Source organism: Carcharodon carcharias, chromosome 4, assembly GCF_017639515.1.
Source record: "Carcharodon carcharias isolate sCarCar2 chromosome 4, sCarCar2.pri, whole genome shotgun sequence".
NCBI classification, from domain to species: Eukaryota; Metazoa; Chordata; class Chondrichthyes; order Lamniformes; family Lamnidae; genus Carcharodon; species Carcharodon carcharias.
The window spans coordinates 203,677,225-203,689,724 of record NC_054470.1 but is presented as its reverse complement, the minus strand read 5'-3'; the positions used below and the strand labels follow the sequence as shown (position 1 = coordinate 203,689,724).

At 39.8% G+C, this 12,500-nt stretch overlaps 1 protein-coding gene across 1 annotated transcript in view; it reads right to left on the bottom strand.

Moving 5' to 3' along the window:
• LOC121276842 (receptor-type tyrosine-protein phosphatase kappa-like) overlaps positions 1-12,500 on the bottom strand; it is a 62,486-nt gene that overhangs the window by 16,336 nt on the left and 33,650 nt on the right. The window contains exon 6 of the mRNA XM_041185385.1: positions 916-1,050. Coding sequence (XP_041041319.1) covers positions 916-1,050 — 135 coding nt within the window. The remainder of the gene's footprint in view (positions 1-915; positions 1,051-12,500) is intronic.

Below are 12,500 nucleotides of genomic sequence, written 5' to 3'. Positions count from 1 at the left end.
TTCATGAAGCCAAGATCCCATATGTTTTGCTCGCCACTCTCAATATGTCCTGTCACCTTCAAAGCTCCATGCACACATACCCCCAGGTCCCTCTGCTCCTGCACACTCTTTAGAATTGTAACATTAAGTCACTAAGTTCTTAATTTCACTAATGTCCTTTAGGGAAGGAAATCTGCCTTCCTTAACTGGTCTGGCCCACAGGTGACTCCAGTCCCACAGTAACATAGCTGACTCTTAATGCCCTCTGAACAAGGGCAATTAGGGATGGGCAATAAATGCTGGCCTAGCCAGTGATGCCCACATTCCATGAACAAATAAAAAAAACTTGCCTCTCCCAACCACTTCTGCCAAAATATTTCTCCATCTGCCACTGGCCTTCCCATTCTGCTATCCTGTCAATGTCACATTACAGGCAATTTGTGTCATTCTCACTGTTTGCCCCTCCTGCAAGTTATATACGAATTGGGAGTAGGACGAGGTCACTTGGTTCCATGGGTCTGCTCTGAATTGGGTACCAGTGGTAAATTTGGAAATTTTACTCCATATTCTAAGATGCTGGAGTTTATCTTCCATTCCAGGTGACTCCAGGACAGTCCTGGAATGTCGCTGACCCAGGCGTCCTGCTATTTGCTGGCACAAACTGGGAGTCACAGCAATGCCTGGGGTTCCAGATCATTGACCCAGCCGTAGAGGGAACGTGTACCTGGGGAAGGTTGGGCCTAAGTACAGGCAGCTGTAGATGGGCTGTGGGTTCAATTCATGTGCTCCAATTTGATCTATATCCTCAGAGTGAGCTGTGCCCCCAGGAGTGACCCCTGCCCCCAGGAGTGACCCATGCTGCCACTGGACTGAGCCCCACCCCAAGGGCAGGTGAAAGCAAGTGTGAACCTGTTGCATTGAAATTCCCAGCCTCACCTGGTCGAGATCCTGCAGCCGGCTCATGGTTACCACGGATACGCAGCTCAGATCATAAACTAACGCCCAGAAATCCACGAACGTCAGAGCAAGTGGCAACTGGGTAATTATAAACCCATCTTTCCTCAAATAGGACTGGGGGAGAAAAGATTCAGCTAAAAACAGGACAAAATCCACCCTCTCCACACACACTGTAATATCCACACACAGTTTAATATCCACACACACTGTAACATCCACACACACTGTAATATCCACACACACTGTAATATCCACACACACTGTAATATCCACACACAGTTTAATATCCACACACACTGTAACATCCACACACACTGAAATATCCACACACACTGTAATATCCACACACACTGTAACATCCACACGCACTGTAACATCCACACACACTAATATCCACACACACTCTAATATCCAAAACAGTTTAATATACACACACTGTAGTATAGACACACACTGTAATTTCCACACACACTGTAATATACACACACTGTAATATAGACACACACTTTAATATAGACACACACTGTAATATCCTCACACACTGTAATATCCACACACACTGTAACATCCACACGCACTGTAACATCCACACACACTGTAACATCCACACACACTGTAACATCCACACACAGTAATATCCACACACACTGTAATATCCACACACAGTTTAATATCCACACACACTGTAATATCCACACACAGTTTACTATCCACACACACTGTAACATCCACACGCACTGTAACATCCACACACACTGTAACATCCACACACAGTAATATCCACACACACTGTAATATCCACACACACTGTAACATCCACACACACTAATATCCACACACACTCTAATATCCAAAACAGTTTAATATACACACACTGTAGTATAGACACACACTGTAATTTCCACACACACTGTAATATACACACACTGTAATATAGACACACACTTTAATATAGACACACACTGTAATATCCTCACACACTGTAATATCCACACACAGTTTAATATACATACACTGTAATATGGACACACACTGTAATTTCCACATACACAGTAATATCCACACACACTGTAATTTCCACATACACTGTAATTTCCACATTCACTGTAATATCCATACACACTATAATATCCACACACATTGTAATATCCAAAACAGTTTAATATATACATACTGTAATATAGACACACATTGTAATATAGACACACTGTAAAATCCACACACACTGTAATATCCACACACAGTTTAATATACACACACTGTAATATAGACACACACTATAATATAGACACACACTGTAATTTCCACATACACAGTAAAATCCACACACAATGTAAAATCCACACACACTGTAATATCCACACACAGTTTAATATACACACACTGTAATATAGACACACACTATAATATAGACACACACTGTAATTTCCACATACACAGTAAAATCCACACACAATGTAATATCCACACACACTGTAATTTCCACATACACTGTAATTTCCATATACACTGTAATATCCACACACACTGTAATATCCACACACAGTTTAATATACACACACACTGTAATATCCACACACAGTTTAATATCCATACACTGTAATATAGACACACACTGTAATATCCAAAACAGTTTAATATACACACACTGTAATAAAGACACACATTGTAATATAGACACACTGTAAAATCCACACACACTGTAATATCCACACAGAGTTTAATATACACACACTGTAACATAGACACACACTGTAATTTCCACACACACTGTAATGTCCACACACACTGTAATATAGACACACACTGTAATATCCATACACACTTTAATATCTACACACTGTAACATCCACACACATTGTAATATCCACATGCACTGTACAATCCATGTTCACTGTAATATTCTGACACACTGTAATATCCTCACACACTGTAATATCCTCACACACTGTAATATCCACATACAGTGTAATATCCACGCACTGTGATATCCTCAAACACTGTAATATCCACACACACTGTAATATCCTCACACACTGTAATATAGACATTCATTGTAATATAGACACACACTGTAATATCCATACACAATGTAATATAGACACAGACTAATATAGACACACTGTAATATCCATACACACTGTGATATCTGCACACACTGTAATACACTCACACACTATAATATCCTCACACACTGTAATATGCACACACTGTACTACCCATGCACACTGTAATATTCTGACACACTGTAATGTCCACACATACTGTAATATCCTCACACACTGTAATATCCTCAAACACTGTAATATCCACACAAGTGTAATATCCACACACACTGTACTATCTATGCACACTGTAATATCCTCACACACTGTAATATTCATACACACTGTAATATCCACACACAATGTAATATCCATTCACACTGTAATATAGACACACATTGTGATATAGACACATACTGTAATATCCACTCACACGGTAATATCCACACATATTGTAGTGTCCTTGCATATTGTAATATCCACACGCACTGTACAATCCACGCACACTGTAATCTTCTGACACACTGTAATGTCCACATGTACTGTAATATCCTCACACACAGTAATATTCACACACTGTAATATCCACACACACTGTAATATCCATGCACACTGTAATATAGACACACTGTAATATCCACACACTGTAATATCCACACACTGTTATATCCACACATATTGCAATATAGACACACACTGTAATATCCACACACTGTAGTATCCATGCACATTGTCATGTAGATGTAAAGTGTAATATAGACACACACTGTAATATCCACACACACACTATAATATAGACACATACTGTAATATCCACACACACTGTAATATCCTTGCACACTGTAATATTTATGCACGCTGTAATATTCTCACACATTGTCATATAGACACCCACTGTAATATCCTCACACACTGTAATACCCACACACATTGTTATATAGACATACACTGTACTATAGGAAAACACTGCAATATCCACACACTGTAATGTCCACACTCACTGTAATATGGACACACACTACAATATCCTCACACAGGGTAATATCTGCATGCACTGTAATACCCACACACATTGTTATATAGACATACACTATACTATAGGAAAACACTGCAATATCCACACACTGTAATGTCCACACTCACTGTAATATGGACACACACTACAATATCCTCACATACTGTAATATCTGCACACGCTGTAATATACTCACACACTGCAATATCCTCGCACACTGTAATATCCACACACACTGTAATATAGACACATTGTAATATAGACACACACAGTAATATCCACACACATTGCAAAATAGACACACTGTAATATCCACGCACACTGTAATCTAGACACAGTCTCTAATATAGACAAACACTGTAATATCCATACACCCTGTAATATCCACACACACTGTAATATCCACGCACACTGTAATATCCACACACACCATAATATTGTAATATAGACACACATTGTAATATCCAGACACACTGTAATATCCACTCAAAGTGTAATATCCTCACACACGGCAATATCCATACACAGTGTAATATCCACACACACTGTAATATAGACACACACTGTAATATAGACACACACTGTAATGTAGACACTCTAATATTCACACACACTGTAATATCCACACAAATTGTCATACTAAAACACTGCAAAATCCACACATACTGTAATATGGACACAGAATATAATATAGAAACACTGTAATATCCGCACACACTGTAAAATCCACACATACTGTAATATAGACACAGATTATAATATAGACACACATTGTAATGTCCACTCAAACTGCAATATAGACACACATTGTAATATAGACATAGACTATAATATCGACACACTGTAATGTCCACACACGTTGTCATTGTGACACACTGTAATATCCAAACACACTGTAATATAGACACAGATTGTAATATAGACACATACCAATATCCAGACACACTGTAATATCCACACACACTGTAATATCCACACACACTGTAATATCCACGCACACTGTAATATCCACACACATTGTAATATCCACTCACAGTGTAATATCCTCACACACTGTAATATCCACACACACCATAATATCCATACACACACTGAAATATCCTCACACACTGTAATATCCACGCACACTGTAATATCCACACACACTGCAATATAGACACACATTATAATGTAGACACACACTGTAATATCCACACACACTGTAATATTTACACTCATTGTCATATAGACACACTCTGTAATATAGACACAGATTGTAACATGGACAGATTGTAAAATAGACACACACTGTAATATCCACACACACTGAAATATAGACACACATGATAATGTCCACACATGGTAATACCCACACACATTGTAATATAGACACACACTGCAATATAGACTCACGCTGTAATATCCACACACACTGTAGTATCCACACACGCTGTAATAGACACACACTGTAATGTAGACACACACACTGTAATACCCACACACAATGTACTATAGACATACACTGTAATATAGACACACACTGCAATATCCACACACTGTAATGTCCACAGTCACTGTGATATCCTCAAACACTGTAATATCCATGCACACTGTAATATACTCACGCACGGTAATATCCACACACACTGCCATATCCACGTACATTGTAATATCCACACACACACTGTAATATCCACACACAGTAATATAGACACACAATGTAATATAGACACATACTGTAGCATCCACATACACTGCCATATCCACACACATTGTCATATAGACACACATTGTAATATCCACACACACTGTAAAATAGAAATGGATTTTAAAATAGACCCACTGTAATATCCACACACACTATAATATCCACACAAACTGTAATATCCACACACACTATTGTAGAGAAACACAGTAATATCCTTACACAATGTAATATCCACACACACTGTAATATCCACGCACACTGTAATATCCTCAAACACTGTATGTCCAAACACACTGCAATATTCACGCACACTGAAATGCCCACACACATTGTAATATAGACACACTTTGTAATATAGACACACACCGTAATATCCACACACAGAGTAATAACCATGCACATTGTAATATCCTCGCACACTGTAATATCCACACACATTGTAATATAGACACAGGCTGTAACATTGACACACACTATAATATCTACACATACCGTAATATCCCCACACATTGTAATATCCTCACACACGGTAATATCCACACACACGGTAATATCCATGCATACTGTAATATCCTCACACACTGTAATGTCCACACATACTGTAATATCAACACACACTGTAATATCCACACACACTGTAATATCCAGGCACACTCTAATATAGACACAGACTGTAATATCCAGACTGTAATATCCACGCACATTGTAATGTAGACACACACTTTAATATCCACACACACTGTAATATCCACACACACTCTAATATAGACACACATTGTAATATAGACACACATTGTAATATAGACACACACTGTAATATCCACACACACTGTAATATCCACATACACTGTAATGTCCATACACACGGTAATACCCACACACATTGTAATATAGACACACACTGCAACATAGACTCATGCTGCAATATCCACACACACTGTAATACCCACACACATTGTAACATTGACATACACTGCAATATCCACACACTGTAATGTCCACACGCACTGTAATATAGACACATGCTGTAATATCCACATACACCTGTATTATAGGCACACAGTGTAATATAGACACACACTGTAATATAGACACACGCTGTAATATCCACATACACCTGTAATTTAGGCACACATTGTAATATAGACACACACTGTAATATCCATACACACTGTAATAGCTACACACTGTAACATCCACACACATTGTAATATCCACACTCACTGTACAATCCATGTTCACTGTAATATTCTGACACACTGTGATGTCCACACATACTGTAATATCCTCAAACACTGTAATATCCTCACACACTGTAATATCCACACACAGTGTAATATCCTCAAACACTGTAATATCCACACACGCTGTAATATCCACACACTCTGTAATATAGACACAGACTGTAATATAGACACACTGTAATATCCATACACACTGTGATATCTGCACACACTGTAATACACTCACACACTGTAATATCCTCACACACTGTAATATGCACACACACTGTACTATCCATGCACACTGTAATATTCTGACACACTGTAATGTCCACACATACTGTAATATCCTCACAAACTGTAATATCCTCAAACACTGTAATATCCACACAAGTGTAATATCCACACACTGTAATATCCTCAAACACTGTAATATGCACACACACTGTACTATCTACGCACACTGTAATATCCACGCACACTGTAATATAGACACATACTGTAATATCTTCACACACTGTAATATTCATACACACTGTAATATCCACACACAATGTAATATCCATGCACACTGTAATATAGACACACATTGTGATATAGACACATACTGTAATATCCACTCACACGGTAATATCCATACATATTGTAATGTCTTTGCATGTTGTAATATCCACATGCACTGTACAATCCACACACACTGTAATATTCTGACACACTGTAATGTTCACACGTACTGTAATATCCTCACACAGTAATATTCACACACTGTAATATCCACACACATTGCAATATAGACACACACTGTAATATCCACACATACACTATAATATAGACACAGATTGTAATATCCACACACACTGTAATATCCAATCCCAGTGTAATATCCTCGCACACTGTAATACCCACACACATTGTAATATTGACACACACTGTAATATCTACAGACACTATCATATGGACACACACTGTAATATAGAAACACAGTGTAATATCAACATACACTGTAATATAGACAGACTGTAATATCCACACACATTGTAATATAGACACACACTGTAATATAGACACACACTGCAATATCCACATACTGTGATGTCCAAACACACTGTAATATTGACACACACTGTAATATAGATGCACACTGTAATATCCACACAAACTGTAATACCTGCACACGTTGTAATATAGACACACAATGTAATAACCACAGACACTGCAATATAGTCACACATTGTAATATAGGCACACATTGTAATATCCACACACAATGTAATATAGACACAGACTGTAATATTCACACACACGGTAATACCCACACACATTGTAATATAGACACACACTGCAATATAGACTCATGCTGTAATATCCACACACACCTGTAATGTAGGTACACACTTTAATATAGACACACACTGTAATATCCACACAGACTGTAATACCCACACACATTGTAATATAGTCATACACTGTAATATAGACACACACTGCAATATCCACACACTGTAATATCCACACACTGTAACGTCCACACTCACTGAAATATAAAAACATGCTGTAATATAGACACACATTTTAATATAGACACAGACTGTAATATCCACATGCACTGTAACATCTATACACTGTAATATCCACACACATTGTCATATATACACACTGTAATATCCACAAACACTGCAATATTGACACAGACTGTAATATGGACACAAACTGTAATATCCATACACACCGTAATATCCGCACACACTGTAATATACTCACACACTGTAATATTCACACACAGTGTAATATCCATGCACACTGTAATATCCGCAAACACTGTAATATCCACGCACACTGTAATATAGACACACATTGTAATATAGATACACACTGTAATATCACACACATGGTAATGTCCACGCACATTGTAATATCCTCGCATACTATAAGATCCACACACATTTAACTATCCACGCACACTGTAATATTCTGATGCCTTGTAATGTCCACACATACTGTTATATCCTCACACACTATAATATTCACACACAATGTAATTTCCACACACTGTAATATCCACACTGTAATATAGACACACACTGTAATATCCACACACACTGTAATATCCACGCAAATTGTAATATAGACATAAACTGTAATATAGACATACACTGTAATATCCACACACCCTGTAATATAGACACAGATTGTAATATCCACACACTGTAATATCCACACACACTGTAATATCCACACACAATGTAATATAGACACATATTGTAATATAGGCACACACTGTAATATCAACACCCTGTAATATCCACTCCTAGTGTAATAGCCTCACACACTGTAATATCCACACACTGTAATATCCATGCACACTGTCATGTAGACACACATTGTAATATACACACACTGTAATATCCCCGCACACTGTCATGTAGACACACATTGTAATATACACACACAGTAGTACAGACACACACTGTAATGTCCACACACACGGTAATGCCCACACACATTGTAATATAACACACACCATAATATCGACACACACTGCAATATCCACACATTGTAATGTCCACACATGCTGTTGTATAGACACACACTGTCATATCCACACACATTGCAAAGTAGACACACACTGTAATATAGACTCATGCTGTAATATCCACAGACACCTATAATATAGACACACACTGTAATATCCACACACAGTGTAATACCCACACACATTGTAATATAGACACACTTTGTAATGTAGACACACACTGTAATATCCACATATGGTGTATTCACAGGGCTGAGAGGGTTGTGGATAACACATTTCAGGATGTGGTCACCCCGCAGCTTAAGGAAGTGCAAGCAGAGAGGGAATGAGTGACCGCCAGACAGAAGATGGGGACAAGGCAGGTAGTGAGGGAATCGCCCGAGTGCATCTCACTCACAAACCGCTTTTGGAAAACGGTGAGAGTGACGGTTCCTCTGTGGAGGCCAATCAGATGCAAGGCCATGGCACTGTGGGTGGTCCAGCTGCTCGGGGGACGGAGCAAGAAGTGTGGAAGGGCAATAGTGGGAAGGGATTCATTAGTGAGGGGTGTAGAAAGGCACTTCTGTGGCCATAGACGTGACTCCAGGATGGTGGTTGCCTCCCGGGTGCCAGGGTCAAGGATGTCAGGAAATGGCTGCAGGGCATTCTGAAGGGGGAGGGGGAACAGCCAGAGGTCGTGGTCCTTGTTGGGTCCAATGACATAAGAAGAAAGAGAAATGAGGTCCTGCAAGTAGACTTTAGGGAGTTAGGTAGGAAATTGGAAAGCAGGACTTCAAAGGTGGTAATCTCTGGATTACTCCCGGTGCCACGCAGTAGTGAGTATAGGAACAGAAGGATAGAGCAGGTGAATGTGTGGCTGGAGAGATGATGCAGGAGGGAGGGCTCAATACAGCAGAGTCCCTAGAGGAGTGTAAACAGTGCACAGGGGAACTTATAAAGGAAATTAGGAAAGCTAAGAGAGTGAATGAGAAAGCATTGGTGAGTAGAATAAAGGAAAACCCAAAGGTTTAATTTAAATATATAAAGAGCAAGAGAATAACTAGGGAAGGAGTAGGGCCAATTAGGGACCATAGAGGTAATCTGTGTTTGGACCCGGAAGGTGTGGGTACAGTCCTCAATGAATACTTTGCACCGGTCTTCACAATGGAAAAGGACGACGCAGGTATAGACATCAGGGTGGAGGACTGTGAACTATTAGAGGAAATTAACATAGAGAGAGAGGAGGTACTAGCGGGTTTAGTGGCTTTAAAAGTGGATAAATCCACAGGCTCGGATGAGATGTATCCCAGGCTGTTGAGGGAGGCAAGGGAAGAGATATCAGGGGCCCTGGTAGTAATTTTCAAATCCTCTCTGGCCACAGGTGAGGTGCCAGAGGACTGGAGGACTGCTAACGTTATCCCATTATTAAAAAAGGGAGGAGGGGATAGATCAAGAAATTACAGGCCAGTCAGTCTAACCTCGGTGGTGGGGAAGTTACTAGAAAGAATTCTGAGGGGCAGAATATATCTGCACTTGGAGAGACAAGGATTAATCAGGGATAGTCAGCATGGATTTGTTAAAGGGAAGGTCGTGTTTGACAAATTTGATTGAATTTTTTGAGGAGGTAACCAGGAGTGTTGATGAGAGGAGGGTAATGCATTTGATGTGGTCTACATGGACTTTAGCAAGGATTTAGATAAGATCCCTCATGGCAGACTGGACAAGAAAGTAAGAGCCCAAGGGATCCAAGGCAAAGTGACACTTTGGATCCAAAATTGGCTGAGAGGCAGGAAGCAGAGGGTGATGGTAGAGGGATGTTTCTGTGACTGGAAGTCTGTTTCCAGTGGGGTTCCACAGGGCTCAGTGCTGGGGCTCTTGCTGTTTATGGTGTACATAAATGTAGGGGGTGTGATCAAGAAGTTTGCGGATGACACGAAAATTGCTTGGGTGGTAAATAGTGATGAGGATAGTCGTAAACTGCAGGAGGATATCAATGGACTGGTCAGCTGGGCAGAGCAGTGGCAAATGGAATTCAACCCAGAAAAGTGTGAGGTTAAGCACTTGGGGAAGGCAAACAAGGCAAGGGATTACACTATGAATGGTAAGAGTCCTCATGACCCTTCAACAGAACTAAGTAAAAATAGGAGAGGGGTGAAATATAAGCTGGTTTATATTTCACCCCTTTCCTATTTTTACTTAGTTCTGCTGAAGGGTCATGAGGACTCGAAACATCGGTGGTGTGCTCTTCTCCACCGATGCTGCCTGACCTGCTGAGTTTTTACAGGTAATTCTGGTTTTGTTTTGGATTTCCAGCATCCGCAGTTTTTTGTTTTTATTTTTGTTTTTATGAATGGTCGGACCCTGGAAAGTACTGAAGATCAGAGGGACCTTTAGTGTGCATATCCACAGATCCCTGAAGGTAGCAGGGCAGGTAGATGAGGTGGTTAAGAAGGCATATGGGATACTTGCCTTTATTAGGTGAGACATAGAATATAAGAGCAGGGAGGTTATGCTGGAACTGTATAAAATGCTGGTTAGGCCACAGCCGGAGTACTGTGTGAAGTTCTGGTCACCACATTATAAGAAGGATGTGATTACACTGGAGAGGGTGCAGAGGAGATTCACCAGGATGCTGCCTGGGCTGGAGGGTCTGAGCTATGAGGAAAGATTGGATAGGCTGGGGTTGTTTTCCTTGGAGCAGCGACGGTCAAGAGAGGACCTGATAGAGGTGTGTAAGATTATGAGGGGCATAGATAGGGTGGGTAGGAAGGTACTTTTTCCATTAGTAGAGGACATAGATTTAAGGTAGGAGGTAGAAGGCTAAGAGGGGAGTTGAGGAGAAATATTTTCACCCAGAGGGTGGGGGGAGTCTGGAACTCACTGCCTGAAAAGCTGGTTAAGTCAGAAACTCTGGTAACATTTAAGAAGTATTTAGATATTCACTTGTGCTGCCAAAGCCCCCAGGGATATGGACCAAGCGCTGGAAAATGGGATTAGTATAGTCAGATTCTGTTGACTGGTGTGGACACGATGGGCTGAATGGCCTCCTTCTGTACTGTAAACGTCTATGAGTATAAACAAA